The 19,290-nt window shown below is 38.7% G+C and overlaps 2 protein-coding genes and 1 non-coding gene across 13 annotated transcripts in view; 2 read left to right on the top strand and 1 right to left on the bottom strand.

Moving 5' to 3' along the window:
- The window catches only part of ABCB1 (ATP binding cassette subfamily B member 1), a 219,545-nt gene that overhangs the window by 120,354 nt on the left and 79,901 nt on the right, over positions 1–19,290 (bottom strand). The window lies entirely within an intron of this gene.
- Positions 12,281–12,382, top strand: LOC114677268 (small nucleolar RNA U13). The gene has a single exon (XR_003728554.2). It is a non-coding gene; the product is annotated as a small nucleolar RNA U13 (small nucleolar RNA).
- Positions 15,409–19,290, top strand: part of RUNDC3B (RUN domain containing 3B) — a 180,424-nt gene continuing 176,542 nt past the window's right edge. For all 11 annotated transcript variants that reach the window (XM_077997087.1, XM_001105352.5, XM_015134149.3 and 8 more), the window contains exon 1: positions 15,409–15,936. In XM_077997087.1, the coding sequence (XP_077853213.1) occupies positions 15,897–15,936 (40 nt within the window). In that variant the 5' untranslated portion in view covers positions 15,409–15,896. The remainder of the gene's footprint in view (positions 15,937–19,290) is intronic.

Below are 19,290 nucleotides of genomic sequence, written 5' to 3'. Positions count from 1 at the left end.
CATCTGTTGCAAATAAAATAATTAGGGTAAGAAGTTTCTCAAGGGAATTGTTTTATATTATATTGTTTTATTTTAGATTTTCATAGCATGCTGCAGATGGTTTCTGCATTCCAGTTCTAAGAATTTTATAACAACTAAATTTAACAAATATTTATAGAGCAATTGCACTGAGCATGCTAGATATAGACATAAATTTAATTATTCACCTTAAAGGAGCTTCTAATACACTTGAGGAGAGAAAACAAAACAACTAATTTTTGTTGAGCTCCGAAGTCAGGTTTTCCCACTAAATCTTGGCACAGATAGTATTAAGATTATCTTCATTTTAAAGAAGAGGGAACTAAGATTCAATGAGTTACAAAGTGAGTGGCAGGACTGATTTGCTTGACTTCCTTATAGATTCCAGATATTAGTCCTTTGTTTAATGCATAATTTACAAATATTTCTCCCATTCTGTAGGTTATCTGTTTATTCTGGTGATTGTTTCTTTTGCTGTGCAGAAGCTTTTTAGTTTAATTATGTACCATTTATTTATTTTTGTTTTAGTTGAATTTGCTTTTTGGGTCTTAGTCATAAATTCTTTGCCTAGGCCAATGCCCAGAAGAGTTTTTCCTAGGTTTCCTTCTAGAATTTTTATGGTTTCAGGTCTTAGACATAAGTATTTAATCCATGTTGCGTTAATTTTTATATGTGGTGAGAGATAGGGATCCAGTTTCATTCTTCTACATGTGACTATCCAATTTTCTTGGCACCATTTATTGAATAGGGTGTCCTTTCCCCAATCACGATTTTGTGGGCTTTGTCAAGGATCAGTTGGTTTTAAGTATTTCGCTTTATTTCTGGGGTCTCTATCCTGTTCTGTTGGTCTATATGTCTACTTTTATACCAGTACCATATTGTTTTGGTTACCATAATCATATAGTATAATTTAAAGCTGGGTCATGTGATGCTTCCAGATTTGTTCTTTTCGTGTAGGATTGCTTTGGCTATTTGTGCTCCTTTTTGGTTTCATATAAATTTTAGGATTGTTTTTTCTAATTCTGTGAAAAGTGATGTTGGTATTTTCATAGGAATTGCACTGAATTTTTAGATCACTTTGGGCAGTATGATCATTTCCACAGTATTGATTTTTCTAATCCATGAGCATGGGATGTATTTCCATTTGTTTGTGCCATCTGTGATTTCTTTCAGCAGTGTTTCATAGTTTTTCCTTTAGAGATCTTTTACCTCCTTGATTAAGAATATTCCTAGGGTTTGGTGGTTGTTTTTTTTTCTTTTCTTTTTTTTATTCATTGTAAGGGGGATTGGGTTCTTGATTTGATTCTCAGCTTGGTCATTGTTGGTGCATAGTAGTGCTACTGATTTATGTACATTGATTTTGTAACCTGAGACTTTACTAAATTTATTTATCAGATCTAGAAATATTTTAGAGGGATCTTTAGGGTTTTCTAGGTATAAGACCATATCATTGATGAGATAATTTGGCTTCCTCTTTTCCAATTTGAATGTCCTTTATTTCTTTTTCTTGCCTGGTTGCTCTGGCAAGGACTTTCAATTTCTCAAAATTTAAAAGAGAACTACCAATTGGCCCAGCAATCCCATTACTGGGTATATACCCAAAGGAGAATAAGTTGTTCTACCAAAAAGACATATGTGCTTATATGTTCATTGCAGTGCTAGTCACAATAACAAAGACATAGGATCAACCAAGATGCCCATCAATGGTGGACTGAATAAAGAAAATGTACCACATATACATCATGGAATACTACACAGCCATAAAAAAGAACAAAGTCATGTCTTTTGCTGCAACAAGGCCATTATCCTAAGTGAATTAACACAGAAACAGAAAACCAAATGCCACATGCTTTCATTTATAAATGGGAGCCAAATATTGAGTCCTCATAGACATAAAGATGTCAACATTACACACTGGAGTCTCTTAAAGAGGGAGAGAGGAAGGGGAGCAAGAGTTGACCTATTGGGAACTATGCTGACTACCTGGATGATGGGATCTTTCATAACCTTAACTTCAGCATCATACAATATAACCACATAACAAACCTGCGCATAGACCTCCTGTATCTAAAATAAAAGTTGAGATTATTTTTAAAATACTTCCCTTAGCTATAAAACCTATGTCCCTTTAGTCAAAAATGGATCTATAAAAGGAAATTACCAGTTTTGAAAAGTTTATTCTCATCTATTAATCTAGACAAACTTGGTTTGTGTTAAATTATCCTTTGGTTTTATGATAATATTTAATATCCTCTATTTTTGCACAAACAATTCTAAATATTTTATTTCTTTTTTACTTTATGAAGCTAGTTCTCTACTATAAACCAAAATAGTTATAATATGATGAGTGAAGAATCTTATGCCTGTAATCCCAGTGCTTTGAGAGGCCAAAGCAGGAAGATTGCTTGAGGCTAGGAGTTCAAGACAAGCCTGGGCAGCATAATGAGACCCTGTCTCTAGAGAAAAATTAACAGATTAGCCATATGTGGTGGCATGCACCTGTATTCTTAGCTACTAGGGATGCTGAGGCAGGAGGATTACTTAAGCCCAGAAATGTGAGGTCACAATGAGCTGTTCATGCCACTGAACTATAGCCTGAGCAACAGAGCAAGACTCTATCTCAGAAAAGAAAGAAAAAAAGAAAAGAAAGAGAGAAATAAAGAAAGGGAAGGAAACAGGCTTGGCTGATATTTATATGTGATAGATTACAGCATTTTCTAGTTTATGGCATTTCAGTTCATGACCTTGCATCACAAAGCATCAGATTAAATAAAGATATTTTTCAAGATGAATGCTTGTGTAACAAGAGTGTTGCGATCTAAAATAAAGCAAACTGAGATGTGTTAATAGTTAGCCTGTTTAGATATTTATAATTACTACTGGTTTTGGCTTTAATTCTTGTTACACTGTTTCCTGTCTCTCCTGCTAATATCCAGTTTAATAGCCTGTTTAGGTACGTATAATATTTACTAATGGTTTTGCCTTTTATTCTTTTTTTTTTTTTTTTTTTTTGAGATGGAGTTTCCCTCTGTCGCCCAGGCTGGAGTGCAGTGGCGCCACCTCGGCTCACTGCACACTCCGCCTCCCAGGTTCATGCCATTCTCCTGCCTCAGCCTCCTGAGTAGCTGGGACTACAGGTGCCTGCCACCACGCCTGGCTGATTTTTTTTGTATTTTTAGTAGAGACGGGATTTTACCGTGTTAGCCAGGATGGTCTTGATCTCCTGACCTGCCTGCCTCCGCCTCCCAAAGTGCTGGGATTACAGGCATGAGCCACCACGCCCGGCCTTGCCTTTTATGCTTATTGCAGTGTTTCTTAACTTTCCTGTTACACTATACATTCACAAAGGAAGGAGCTCTATCTTGTCCACTTCTATAATCCCCAAAAGCCTCTGCACAGAGTAGGGGCTGCATCAATATTGGCTCAATTAATGGATAAATAAGGTTTGGGCTGTGTGTTTAGTCCACTGAGAGTTAACAAGAGGCCAGTGTGGCTGGAGTGGAGTAACCAAAGGAAAAGAGTGGTAGGGGATGGTGTCAGAGAAATGACATATGGTTAGATCCTGCAGGGTGTGTAGGCTGTCTTGAGGACTTCGTCACTCTGAGTGAGAGAGAAAACCACTGAAGAGTTTGGAGCAGAGAAGTAACATAATCTCATCACTCTGGCTACTAAATTGAAATCAGATTATAGGGAGCCAAGGGCAGAAACAGCTGGAAGCTGGGAAGCTGTTATAATGATGCAGGTGAGCCCGGGGGAGCGTAATAGTGGGAATAATGAAAAGTGCTTAGATTCTGGATATAGTTTGAGGGTAGTACCAACAAGATTGCAAAAGGCCTTACATGCCATGATAATATAATTTGTAGACTTGTGTGATACAGTTGTTAAAATAGCCTATTAATAAGAAGTGATCAAAGGAGGAAGGAAAAGAAGGGCAAGAAGCCGTATCAGAATCTCTAGGGTTTGTTAAGTTTGAAAGGTGCATTTAATCTGATTTTCTATTGGAAAAAATGATTTTTGAATACAAACTACAGAAAGTAAAAATCCACCAAATATTTTTTACTGAGGGGGTGGTGAGATATTCAGAAGACTGAGAAAGCAAGCATTGAGGAGAGCATAACAACCTCATGCTTTGCTAATACTTATGTTCATAGTAAATAGAAGGTACAATTTATACTTTTATAGCTATTACCTAGTATAAGATGCTTTAAGGTAGATTTTAACATAAAGTTATATTTTATAGTAGTGGTATAAAATAATAAGCATCTACCTTCTAAAAGTATGTACCTGAGTGTTATTTATATCTAAAATGGCATCATCTATTACTTGGAATAATAAGATATCTTAAATATGAGTATTCTGGGCTATTGTTAGTTTGTTGGGATTTCTGCATTGTGAGGCTTTCGACATCTTGTGCAGAGTGAATATATATATAATAAAAGGATGAAGATAATCCCAGAAACCCTTTTCATCAAACCTGAAAGACTATAGAGCATTTGTTATAAGACTATGAAGAAGGGGAAATATGTGATAAGGAGTGATGAATGTTTTGTGCAATCTGGAGCTGACACAATTTCTTGTTTTTTGTTTTGTTTTGTTTTGCTTTTTTAAGCAGAAACAATGTTAAGGTCAAAATTATGGAGCTCTTGCCAAGCCACCAGACTTGATATTCACCAGAATATCTTAAGGAAGGACAATTAATGATAATAGCTAACAATTGTGCAGCACTTCTACACATCACGCCCTGTTTTAAGAGTTTCGTTTAGGATCATGGTATTTCCCCACCAGGTAAATATCAGGAGTTTCATTAGTTATTCATTTATCTTATCCCAGCTCCTATGTAATTACCATATGTGCTATCATTATTATCCCAACCTTATAGATCAGAAAACCAAAGTACATAGAAATTATACAGTTTTCCCAAGGTCATATAATTCATTAACAGCAAAGCTAAGAGACATTTGTATATGCTCTTCCCTTGTGATAAGGGCAGCTAGAATTGGTCTAGAGACCAACTGGTCTCTTCCCTTGTGATAAGAAACCAATTGGTCTCTTCTTTTGTGATAAGGGCAGCTAGAATTGGTCTAGCTCTTCACCTAAGAGATAGCAAGCAAACTTGCACAAATTATTGATGAAGCCTAGTAGGGAATGGGTTCGTGTGGCAAGGGGAGGGGAGATGAGTTCATGGGAGTGGGATATAAGTTGATATGGGTTATATGTTCTATGTAGTCCATAAAATTAGAGTTCTGCCTGAGCCTGCAATCTGGGAATCACAAAATTAGTAAAATGAGATTAGCTAGATCTATTGACTTGGATCCCTTTAAGTGGTTCAAGACACAGATCTGTTCGCTAAATTTCACTTAAGGGAAGAGAGAACTCACACATAAACAGGCAATCTTGTAGTCAGGCATTCCCTTTAGAAATTTTCAGTTCAAAAAATTTTTATCTGTTCTCCAATGTATTTTTCTTTTTGACAGAAGATAACAATGTCCCAGAAAACCAAAACTTTGGTGATGTGTATGTCAAGGATCCCCATATATTATAAAGGAGATGTTTTCTGAGAACCTTACTGTGTTAAAGGTTAGAAAACATTTAACAATGACAACATATGTCCTTCTCATCTGAGGCAAAACACAGCACATTGTTGAAAAAGCAGCAGAGTGTTTGATTATTGTTTGTCGTCTTCTGTAGAGTACAACTAGGCTCAGTACATGAGATTGCACATTACTGCTACCTATATCAGGGACCTACTACAGTTTTAAAACAAGAACTAGAGCTTCCAATCACAAAGACGAGAGTCCTAACTCTTAGGGAAACTAAAGAAATCTTGCATTCGGAGTACTGTCAAATCATTTTGGGGCAGCACTTTCTACTTAATGTTTTCCGCCATTCTCCACATGGCAGCTAGAATGAGCATTTCAAAACTCAGATCTGATCTTGTGAGCCTTTGGTTTCAAACTGTTCCAAGGGCTTCTCAACATCCTTAGGATAAAGATGAAAATGTTTACTGTGATCAGTGAGCCTGTGAATAAAACAAATCCTATTTTCCTCTCTGGCCTCTGTCTAGCCATACCCTCCTGATCCTCCTTACTCTCTGAGCTCCAGCCACATTAACTACAGGCACAGTGTATTTCCTCCAGCCACAGGCCATTTGTACATGCCCTTCCTCTGCCTGGATAGTTTTTCCCACCACGAGTTGCTTTACCTAGTTCACTCCTGTTCTTCCTTCATACCAGAGTTCAATCATTACTTCCTTCCCTGGCACCCTTGCAGAGCAACAGTGTTGTCTAACTCCACGGGCCCTGTTGACATTGTCTTCCATAGGAATAGTGCCTCCTGGAGTCCTGCCCCAACTTCTTTTATATGTTCTTCTCTCCTTTGGAACATTTATCACACTGTATAAAGTATGTATGTGTTGATTTCTTTAGGTTTTGATACCTCTCTCTCCCATCCAAATCTTAAGCTCTATGAAAGCAGGAATTTTTGCTCACTATTGTAGACCCACAGTCTAGCATAGTGTCTATCACATAATGGGCAACTAAAAAATATTTATTGAATGAGTAAATACAACAAATGTTTGGAGACGACCAGTAGGTTGATAGTCTTGGAGACTACCAGGAGGTTAACAGTCTCTTTGAATTTAGCTGTATCCAAAGTCCTATAAGCCTATCAATAGAAATAGTTTGTGTTGGGGAGGACAATGCCAGGTTAACAGACACTTAAAATACATCTCTGTACAGAATGTATTGCTTCTTTCACCACTGTGGTTCTCAGATTTCTAAAATGGTCCTCATGATCTTGACTCCCTGGTATTACTCCTGTGATTACATTACTTTGCACAGCAAAGGGATTTTGCAGATGTAATTAAGGTTACTAATCAGTTGACCTTGAAATAGGGAGATTATCTAGGTACATGAAATCTAATCACATGAGCCCTTTAAAAGCAGACAGAATTCTTTAGTTAGGGGTAGAAGTCAGAAATTTGAATCATGAAATTTGATACATGGAGGAAGCCATATGCAGTGGGCTTCACAGCAATCCTCAGTGAAGAGCCAGCCAGAAATCAGGGACCTCACTCTTACAACTGCAATGGGATTCTACCAACAACCTGAATGAGCTTGGAAGTAGATTCTTTCCCAGAGTCTCCAGTTGAGGACATAGCTTAGCTGAAACCTTTATTTCAGCCTTAGGAGCCCCTGAGCAGAAAACCCACCTGTACTGCACCAGACTTCTGACCTACAGAACTTTCAGCTAATAAATGGGTGTTTTTAAACCATTATGTTTGTGTAATTTGTTATATAACAATAGAAAACTAATATAACCATTAAACATTGGCTTCCAAATTTTGTCAAGAAATATTTGAGAAGATATTAATCTCACTGTCAAGGTCAATTATATAAACCACAATGAATTAAATGTAAGCTTGGCTGGGCGTGGTGGTTCACACCTGTAATCTCAGCACTTTGGGAGGCCAAGTGGGCAGATCACTTGATGTCACAAGTTTGAGATCAGCCTGGCCAACATGACAAAACCCCTCTTCTACAAAAAATACAAAAAATAGCTGGGCATGGTGGCACATGCCTGTAATCCCAGATACTCAGGAGGCTGAGGCAGGAGAATCACTTGAACCCAGGAGGCAGAGGTTATAGTGAGCCAAGATTGTGCCACTGCACTCCAGCCTGGGTGATAGAGCCAAACTCCATCTCAAAAAAAAAAAAAAAAAAAGGTAAGCTTGACAAATATCTGAATGACAACCACAATATTCTTCTTTTCCTTACTAAGGTTTATTGGTTGACACAGGTAAATATACTTGGCCAAATTTATGAGTTGAACACTGCCGCTGTCCAATTTTTGAATGCTAAGCAGAAATCTTAGTGACTGCAAACTTATTTTTATATATACCTACAAACACATGTATATATATATTAATATATAAATGAATAAATAGACCCTGAGATTTCAAGGGGAATCACTAATGCCATTGTCATTTTTGACATATTTTGACCCTGAAAGTTCAAGGGGTGATCATTAATATCATTGTCATTTTGTTATATTTTAAGCTTGCATAAGCAGAATTCAGCCATGGATATAGCAAATTGGTACCAAAATGTCTTTTAATTCTCTTAACCTTATGGATTACTGAGAGAACATTTTCTTAAAAATTATGAGAAAGAGTCTCATTTAGTCTATCCATAGGAAAAATCAAAACAAGATTTTCTTGATCTCATGGCTGAAAATTCTGTTTAGGCATTTGTGAGTAACTCATTTTTTTCTTTATTTTTTAGACAGAGTCTTGCTCTGTCATCCAGGCTGGAGTGCAATGACGTGACCTTGGCTCACTGCAACCTCTGCCTCGCGGGTTCCAGCGATTCTTCTGCTCAGCCTCCTGAATAACTGGGACTACAGGCGCATGCCACCACACCCAGCTAATTTTTGTATTTTTAGTAGAGACGATATTTCACCATGGTGGTCAGGCTGGTCTCGAACTCCTGACCTCATGACTCATGACCCACCTGCCTTGGCCTCACAAAGTGCTGGGATTACAGGCGAGTAACTCGTTTCTGACTAATGTTTAAAAGTCTTTGCCAAAATATCTTCAATAGGATTTTTTTTTTTCTAAAGAGTTTACATTTGAATCTGTTGCATAAGATAATTTACAGAAAATTACTTTGAGGAATTGGTATTCCCACATTTCAGTTATGAAAGCAAATTCTTAATGTTAAAGAGATTTATGCGGTGTTCCACTCACTTCACCATTAGTCTTTCTTTTTCTGAGCTAGTGCCTGGAAAACCAATAGAATCATAACCAAAAAATGGGTAAACACTTTTATAATCTAAGCATACAAACTTTTCTAAGCTTCATGTGAAAACAAAAAATTATAAAAGTTAAAAATACAAAAATTTGACTGCATAAAAATCAAACCAATAGTATCTGAAAATCTATTAAAAATAACAAATACATGTTAAAAGTTGATTGTGCAAAAATGTATAGCTTTCCTGTGTAAATACTGTAACTATTTAGGAAGTGTAGTGGAAAAAACTCTACTCATAATATCAGTCTGAAGCTCCATGATAAAACTACAAAATGCCACCAAGTGAAACAAACAAACAAAAAATACATGAAGAAATAGACACACTGTCATCTTAGATCGTTGCAAATATTGGGAAGATGTTAATTTTACCTTATCTATAAATGCCAAGCAATTCTAATCAGAATCCCTATAGGCTTTTCTTGGTGGGAAGGATGTGTCAAAATGATTCTTATGTTAGGAAGAACAGACATTCCAGAATTACCTAAGAACATTCTGAGAGACAACAATTGGGGAATACTAACCTTACAAAATGTTAAAAATAATTACCAGGCTTTGCCACTTATTAGATTTTGGTACCACTAGCTCATAAATGATAAATCAATGGATAAGAATAGAAAATCTAGCAGTAGATAAAATTGTATACATTTAGTACCTGACAAAGGTAGCATTTATATCAGTGGGAAAGGATGCATTATTTGATACTAGCATTGGATAACTATTGACTGTTTGGAAAGATTAGGCTCTTTCACCAATTGACTCTTACACAAAGATAAGTTCTATAAATATCAAACATGCAAATGCAAAAAGAAAAATAAATATTACAGAAAAATTGGTAAACATTTGTATTATCTAAGCATATAGAAGTTTTTCTAAGCATTGTGTGAAAACCAAAAATTATTTAAAAAAACAAAAATTTGATTGCATAAAAATTCAAAATTTCTATAGGAAACAAAACATTATAAACAAATACAAACACATAGTAACATATTGATGAGAAAATATATTGACTGTGTGTAGAATAAACCGATTTAGGTAAAATTAAGTACATATTTCTCTTTTGTATGTCTGGAGACCTATCCAGAAAAAAAGTTGTTGTGAAACATTAATGTTAGCTGTTTCTATGGATTTTTTATCATGAGCACAATTCTTTATTGAAATGCAACCTTGCTATTTAATTATTTCATGATAAATTTAATATTGGCAGTAAGGCCAAGATGAATCATTTAATGAATAGAATTGGGACCGTGGTTAATCATTGGAACACTGAAATTATATCCTAATTTCATACTTTCATGTAGTGCAAATAGCTTAACTATTTTTGATATAAAAAAGAAACCACAAAGTATATAATCTTAGAGGTGGCAAAGGCTATTCTAAAATGATCAAAGGAAAAACCAATAAAGGAAAATACTGATGAATTTCATTTATATAAAATATTTTAAACATCTCTTTATAAATAACTCACACCATAGGTAAGGCAAACAACGAACTGGGAGAAGTATTTGCCATACATACAATAAACAAATATGATGATCAGCCACTATAATGAAGACTAATATTTGTTGGAAAATATGGGCAAAGGGCATGAACAGGCAAAAACATAAATGAACAATAAGCACATGAAATAAATGTGCATTTTCATTACTAATAAAAAAAGTTAAAATGTCAAAAAGATATTGCTCTTTACTTGTTATGTGGAAAAACAATAAAAAGAACAATAGTTCCTAGAGTGAGCAAGAATGTAAGAAAACTTATGTACTGTTAGTAGGATGTAAATTGGTAAAACATCTCTAGGAAAAAATTTAATTCGTGGTTAAAATTGTGCATATCTTTTGATTCAGAATACACTTTCTGAATAAAAAATGAAAGCCAGAGCTCCAGAATTATCTAGAGACTACATTCCATGAGTGACACAGTTGGTCAGTGTGTAAAATCCTTCCTGATTCTTAAGAACCATGTGTACAATATGGGAATTTTGTGTTTAAGCCTCATCTGGAGTTACTTTCTCAAAAAGGCAGTGAAACATGTTAGAAAAAACAATAGATTATGGGCCAGTTGTGGTGGTACATGCCTGTAATCCCCGCACTTGGGGAGGCCAAGAAGGGAGGATCATATGAGGCCAGGAGTTCATGAGCAATCTGGGCAACATAGTGAGACCTTGTCTCAATAAAAAATTTAAAAAAATAAAAAAAATTAGGCAGCTGTGGTGGTGCATGCCTGTAGTCCCAGCTACTCAGGAGGCTGAGCCCTTGAGTATCCCTTGAGCCCAGGAGTTCAAGGCCGAGGTAAACTATGATTACCCACTGTACTCCAGCTTGGGCCACAGAGTAAGACCCTGTCTTTAAAATAATAAATTTGAAAAATAATAGATTTTCTATCTAATGATTTAGATTTCGATCCTGGCTCTGCCGTTTACTGTGTGACTTTCTACATGTTACTTAATGTCTCCAAGTCTCTGTTTCCTTGTTTGTAAGTGGGAGAATATTAACAATACTTACTTTAGAGAATGGTTCTCATGATTAATTGATGCAATCCATACAATGTCTGAAGTTTATATATAATTTCTAGTTTGTTAACGCCCTTCTACATGATACAAAATTAAAAAAATATATATCCTCTGAACTGAGGGTCAGTATTTGCCCTCCTCAAAGAAACTGTAAGACCAAATCCACCTTGTTTCGATCAGCCTTTAACCAATGACTTTTTTCAAAGAACAGTTCATGAGATCCATCAAGATACTCTTCATTATGTGTCTATCATAGCCTGTAGTACCCATCTCACCATCCATACCCTATTAATGAGCATGCCTTGTGCTTCCTTGCCCATGACCCTATCTGCACTCCCTTCCATGATGCGCTCTGGAACTTTTGCTCTATGACCAATACTTCCTTGCATTCTCCAATTCTTTGGAGTGGTCTTTCCGCTTCCTCTTCTCAGCAGAAACTCCTATCTCGCCTGAGTGTTCGGCTTCTCTTGACTTACTCTCAAATGGACTTTTTTTTAAAGTAATTTTCATCCATTTTCTTCACGCTCGCTTCTGATCGTTTTTTTCTCTCTCTTGTATTACTAACCTTTCCCTCCCAGTAGATTCACTGCATCAGCTTTAAAATATGCTCAAGTCACTTCTGTGAAAAATAATGACACAATAGCAATAAAACACCAACATCCTTCTGTTCAATATTCCCCCATACCACCACTCTTTTTTTCTCCCCCTTCACAACTTTTTAAGATTGCGTGATACTCACTTCCCACTGACTTTTTTACTCACTGGAATTTGGCTTTCACCTTCATTGTGCCACTGAAACAGTGCTTATTGATCTGCAGGAGTACTTTATAGAGGAAATTAGCTCTTTGTCTATGATTTGAGTTTTAAAAATGTTTTCTCGATCTCATTTGCTTTTGATTTCGCTTATGATGATGCTTGATTTGTGGATTTGAAAAAATTTGTATCTATCCATTTGTGGTTCATAAGCGTGATGACTGAGCTTTCACACACATGTGAGATGTGCCTCACTCAATCCTTGTTATGACGTCAGCATATTACCCATCTGACGTCAAAGTAAAATAAAAATTTTTAAAAATTACATCTTCACTGTTTCTAGTTTCTTCTGTACAGATACTGGGTTTATGGCATATTTAAAAAGTCCACTTCTCTGAGACTAGAATAAACTATGGTTTGGTGATCTTTCTGGTTTATAGCACTTTATATTTACATTTTATAGTATTTTATATTTGAGGACATTTTATATGTTGCACTTGTAATTTTGTCTGTTTCGATTAGAAGAAGGAAGTTGGGAAAATGGTGAATGGATATGTTCTGCCCATTCAGTTCTACGGAATTCCTGTAAGTTTATTTACGTATCTACTGTTTTCAAAATTTTTACCGTGAATCTTTGTGAAATCTTTGAATAACCTTTGTGCAATGCTTAAATAAATAAAAATAATTGAAATAGGTTCCAAAAGAAGTCCAAAAAGTGATGTGGAACTCATGGAGCTCTATAATAATATTATGCTGTGTACTGAATAAATTGATTGACAATATCCAGATTAGTAATCTAGAGGGAGAAAGAGACCCGGGACATACTGCTTAGGATAAGTGAGAAAAGCCTTATCAAATAAGGCCCCCGTGTGGCAGTGTAATGACACGCCATACATACAAAACAAAGCAAAACAAAAACACAGCTTGTTTACGGCAGTCTTGGTAAGCAAGTACCAATATGTCAACTAAATCCCGCTAAGAGTGACATTTGAAAAATAACATTATTACCTCATCATTTAAGATGGGGTTTTACTAAGTTTTCAGTCATAGTTCACAGTGCAAATATGAAAATGTACTGGAGGCTAGAAGTCAATTTTGAGGATACTAACATCTCACTTTTCTCATTCTGTCATGATCACTCACTTTTATCTTCTTGATAAATGCTTCAGAGGCATGTGTGTTCTCTCCCCCACTCACGACACACCCAAGCATGGGGTTTTAGAAATTTTCTTGATAACTAATGGCTTTCCACTCTTTTCCTTCTGCAGTTTTATCTGTGGTTAAATAATAACAACATTAATTTGAGTAGTATTTGTCATTGCCAGTGCAAATATTTTGCTGAGACTGCCTGCATAACCAGTGCATCTGTTTCCTGATGGCTAATTCTGAACCCAAACTGTTGGACTATCAAGAAGAGACAAGCTAAGTTGTAGCTCCTAGAAGAAAACTCTTTATAAGCCTTCCTGTCACAGGAGAGTACATAAGTAATGTTCTGGAAGAAGTGCGCTGACTAGTCACAAACATCCATATACAGAAAACTCCCCTGCTTTTATTAACTTGAAAGATAAAGTGTAAAGTCTGACTAAATTGTTTTCTTAAAATTTTAATGTATGAACGAATATTTATGGTAGCACATTAGTTAAGACCGATATTATATATACATATAGTGAGAGAGAGGAATGTGTGTGTGTGTGTGTGTATATATATATATATATATATATATATATATATAGAGAGAGAGAGAGAGAGAGAGAGAGAGAGAGATGGAGTCTCACTCTGTCGCCCAGGCTGGAGTGCACTGGTACAGTCTCGGCTCACTGCAACCTCTGCCTCCCGTGTTCAAACGATTCTCCTGCCTCAGCCTCCCGAGTAGCTGGGACTACAGGCGTGTGCCACCACACCCGGCTAATTTTAGTAGAGATGGGGGTTTCACTATGTTGGTCAGGCTGGTCTTGAACTCGTGACCTCGTGATCCGCCCACCTCGGTCTCCCAAAGTGCTGGGATTATAGGCGTGAGCCACCGCGCCTGGCCCATATATTTTTATTCTACTAAACAGAATAGTAGAATAAAATTAGATATGGTAGCTGAAAAGGATGATTCTTTGATTATTTTAAACAGAGATTTTTAAACTGTAAAAACCTCAGAAATTAGGAATTTACAGCTTTATTACACAAACGTGTGTTGTTAAAACATTCAAGAGTAACAGTATGTCCTGTATTAGTAGGGATGCTATATAAGAAAAAGAGAGAGCCACACAAAACTGTATACTCTATAACATTCTTTGACAGAAACTTCAAAACCAGAGGTGGAAGATACATGGATTTTGGAGCCACTGAAGCCGTGAAATTTCAGTAAAAATCATGTCAAATGTGACTTCAAATTAAATTTGAGAAACATTTATTGAGAACCTGTTCTGTGTGCAGCACCGTGCTAGGTCCCACAGGGAGAGTAAGTCATTTAGGATTGCACTCTAAAATCTGGGCATATTGGTGCAAAGGGAGGTAAACAGCAGGCTTAGGTGAGTCAGAGGACCTGGCCCAAGCCGGGACCCTCCCCCAGGAGGGTAGTGAGAAGCTCTGGGAAGGGGGCGCTTCCGAACACGCGCGTTGAGGAGGGCGCTCCAGGACTCTTGAGGGAGCAGCCCGTCTGGACCGAGGCCGCGTCGTTCCTGGGCTTACTATTCCCAGTCCCGGACCGGAGTCACGGCCCAGGACGCCAGAAGACTCTACACTGGCACCGCGCTCCTCCTTGGGCGGGCGGTCAGTCCCGGGTGCGGGCTGCGCTGGAGGCTGAGGTGAAAGCGACATGGTGTGGAGGGTCAAGGAATCTCGCCACCACATGCGCCAAGAAGGAGATTCTAAGAGCAGTTCCCCCCACTCTTCTCAGGCCATTGTGTTGCTGTTTATTAGCTCCTGGGAGGGCGTCAGGACAAAAGGAACCCTCCTCCCTTCTTAGTAGTCAGGCCCAGGGTCGGGTGTGGGAGCCGGCGCGCTGCTTTCTAGGCAGACACTGAAGCTACGGCAGCCATGGAAATAGGTATCAGCCGTTAAAGCTTGGCTCCAGGCAAGGGGTGGCAATTTGCCCCCAGCACTGTGGGGCCCCGCATCCCACAATCCCCGCTGCTAGCCTGCGTGGCTACTGGCGGCAGCTAGCGGGCTGCAATAGCGAGCCCGGCGTCTTGACAGCGGCCCACGCGTCGGGGCGGGGCTTGAGCCCGCTGCTTTAAAAGTTCGCGCGGCCGGCCCCGCCCCTCCGGTGCCGCGATTGGATCCGGCGGGGGTAGCGTTGATTTGATAGGCGCAGAGAGGGTGGGGCTGCGCACGCGAGGCCGGGGCCCTAGTTGCTGCCGCTTGGGCTGGGGCACTAGCGGCTGCGGAGTGTGGGTGGTTGGGCGTGAGGGGCCGACGGGCTCGCGCGCGCGCCGTCTGCTGAGGTCCCTCGGGAAGGAGGAGAGCGCCCGACGCCGACCCGCACGCGCAGCCCGGCAGTCGGCGGCGCGCCGAGGGCGGAGGTGGTGCGTGTGTGTGGAGCTCGGGTGCCAAGGGCTAGCCGTCAGTCCCCGGGTGCGAGTCTCTGCTGTCTTCCACACCCTTCCTTCCTCCAGGCTCCTTTCCTACAATCTTCCCGCGCCCCCACGGTCGCGGACCGAGCGAGAACACCCTTAAGCAGGTGTGGGGGGGCGTGCGGGGCGGCACGAGACAAAAGGGGCACGGGGGTAAGCCCGCCATGGCCTCCCGGAGCCTGGGGGGCCTGAGCGGGATCCGAGGCGGTGGCGGTGGAGGCGGCAAGAAAAGCCTGAGCTCCCGCAATGCTGCGGTGGAGAGGAGGAACCTCATCACCGTGTGCAGGTACGGCAGCGCAGGGCGAGGGGAACCAGCCTCCGGCCGGGGCTGAGACCTCTGGGCTTGCGCGCGGGTCCCTGGGGGGTCCCGGGCATGATGGGCTGCCGCCCAGTGCCCCTGCCTATGTTGCGCCAGCCGAGTGTGTGAGCGCGCAGCTCCTTGGACAGGGGCCCGGGTCTGGACACCGCCGCAGCCCTGGACTTTGTGTCAGTTCCAGTGCTGGAGGTATCGGAGGGTAGAGCTTGGGGCGGGGCTGGGGGAGGATTTGTTTTGAATGTGCAATCTAGTGTCAGAGTGAAAGAGGAGGGCAGGGAGGAAGAACTCTTTCATTTAATGCCCATTCAGCTGTCAGCCAGTTTTTGATAAAGTGGTAGTAACTGTGATTGTTTACTGTGGTGCCCCCAAATCAGAGTGCATTTCGTTGTTTTGGCTTGTTTACGTTATCTTCACCCATTTCATTTCACACGTTAGTTGAGTGCCTACTACATGCCAGCCATTGTGTGTGTGAGCGTGTGTGTACTATCCACTTTTCAGCTACAGTGCTAGTGCTGGCTCTGCAGTTGTTATTAAGAGTGGGACTGTGGTCTTTATGTCAATTATTTATTCTAAGGCCTGCCTTTCCTTAATGTTTTATAACGGTAAATGTAGTATTTCCTTACTTCAGAAAAATATAGAAACAGTAGAAGAATAATTATATTGGGCCGGGCGCGGTGGCTTACGCCTGTAATCCCAGGACTTTGGGAGGCTGAGGCGGGCGGATCACGAGGTCAAGAGTTCGAGACCAGTCTGGCCAACATAGTGAAACCTCGTCTCTACTAAGAATACAAAAAATTAGCCGGGCGTGGTGCGGGGGTGGGGGGTGCCTGTAATCCCAGCTACTCCGGAGGATGAGGCAGGAGAATCGCTTGAACCTGGGAGGCGGTTGTAGTGAGCTGAGATCACGTCATTGCACTCCAGCTGGGGCCACAGTGGGAGACTCCATCAAAAATAAATAAATAAATAAATAAATAAATAAATAAATAACTACTGTTTATAATAAGCCTAGTATTCAGAGAAAACTGGTTTTTAACATGCTGATATATTTCCTTTAAGTCTTATATCTGAGTATTAAGAAAAATTGAAACCCTAAGCATCAATTTCTTAGGAACTTCTCTGAACCATTGTTTTAAAATTACTTTTTTCCATCAAACTCCTAATCATCACCTAGAGATATTCCTCTTAAGAATCAGATGATAATGAAACTTTTTCTTCCTTTGCAATTTCTCTGTATTTTTCCGTTATTTTTCTTGTGTGAACATGTGTCTAGCATCTTAAGTGGAATACAGATTATAATTCTAGGACTTAAATGCAGTTAACTCACAGTGACTTTTTAAAAAATGCTTGGATTATTACAAATGTTTATCTAGCAAGAAGACCTTCTTCATTGACTGTGATTGTATATGTGTATGTAATTATTACAGCACTTTGAGTTGTAAATGGTCAAGTAATATGGCATCTGTTTAATTTACCATTTGTGCTGTCTATGATGTAACTCTTTGAGACAAATAGGCTGTTAGGTTTTTTAAAGTATAGGTAAATATTTTTAAAGTGGGTAAATGGAACAATAAGCAAGGCTGATTTTCTTAACCATAATATACAGACATTAAAAACTGCTTTAAAAATAAGGGTAGTTTCAACATATACAGTGCTTCTTGGGGGGTAACATTTAATAAAAAGCTCTATCAGCTTTTGTTAAACTTCACAAGGGTAATGATTCTATCTGTCTTTTTTTTTTTTTTTCAAATTCTCGATATAGCATCTGACACTCAAGAAATATTTATTGAATGAATAAATTCAATGATGGCTACTGTTCCTTTTGCTTCTCCATTTTTATCTTGACTGGCTTTAGATCATGTGATGACCATTTGTGCCCTTATCAGAGACAGTTGAAAAGAAAAGGATTTGTATTTCAACTTTATTTAAATTAAATTTTAAATTATCTTTAAGAAATTTTAGGAACGTCACACTGATTTCTGGGGACAACTCTCTGTATTAGTTGTATTTTCATTATTGTAATTTACATTATTATTTTCTACTGTGAAATGAGTATATGCTAACTTTAGTTATGGTTTACATACAGATTTAATGTAATAGCTAAAATAAATTGCGGTTTCTGCTCTGGATTTCATTTGTATAGTTATTTATATGGATAATATTAAGGCTGATCTTCATATCCAAATAGTTGATGGTGCATGTAAATTATCCATGTGTAGTAATGTGGTCTATATGATAGGCTTTGTCTGAATGACTTTTACTTTTTGGAAGAAAGTCACTATAGGTCATTTGTACATTTTAAGAAGCCGCATGACAAATTAAGAAAAATGTATAAAGCAGCATTTATGCATTTATTGCTAGTTTACTTTCCAGAGTCACCAAACCCTGGGTATTTCACTCATGTCTCTTATGAATTCTTTTTTTATTTTTTATTTATTTATTTTTTATTTTTGAGATGGAGTCTCGCTCTGTTGCCCGGGCTGGAGAGCGGTGGCACGATCATGGCGCACTGCAAGCTCCGCTTCCCGGGTTCACGCCATTCTCCTGCCTCAGCCTCCTGAGTAGTGGAACTACAGGCGCCTGCCACCATGCCTGGCTAATTTTTTGTATTTTGTTTAATACAGACGCAGTTTCACCGTATTAGCCAGGATGGTCTCCATCTGCTGACCTCGTGATCCGCCCGCCTTGGCCCTCCAAAGTGCTGGGATTACAGGCGTTAGCCACCGCGCGCCCGGCCTCTTTTTTTATTTTTATATCTCAAATCAGAGATGATTTGATATTTAAGTTGGAAGGAAGTTGGTTTGGTGGAAATATAACTGGGTTCTAGGTTCGCTTTATCATTAACTAGTGTGCACTTTTACAAGCCATGCAGCCTTTCCATATGTTCATTTTTGTTGTCTGTAAAATAATATTGGACTAGATCATTGTTAACCTTCAATTATAGGCCTAAAATTAATAATGGCCTCCAAGCAAAATATGTTTATATTTAGTTTTGAATTTTTCCAAATATGAGCAGGGTAATAAGATAAATGTTTATTATAGCTAAATTAGGTATGTCCATTTTTCTTTATAAACAAAAACATTTTGGACTGTGCCTTTCATTTTGTGATTCTCTGCTGATGTTCTGGAAAAACTGAACCATTTACAAAACCAAAAAAATTAAAAGTCACCAGCATATATCATTCTAGTGTATCCACTTATACTTACACAGTAATGTTTTACCTTACCCCTTAAACAATTTAGGTGTTTTCTCAGGTTAAGTTTAAAGTCTTATTATATGAGTACACAATTCTTTACGTTTAAAGCCTTATTCAAGTGCAGTATATA

This window comes from Macaca mulatta, chromosome 3 (genome assembly GCF_049350105.2).
Source record: "Macaca mulatta isolate MMU2019108-1 chromosome 3, T2T-MMU8v2.0, whole genome shotgun sequence".
In the NCBI taxonomy this organism is placed as follows: Eukaryota; Metazoa; Chordata; class Mammalia; order Primates; family Cercopithecidae; genus Macaca; species Macaca mulatta.
This window is presented reverse-complemented; position numbering and strand designations above follow the sequence as displayed.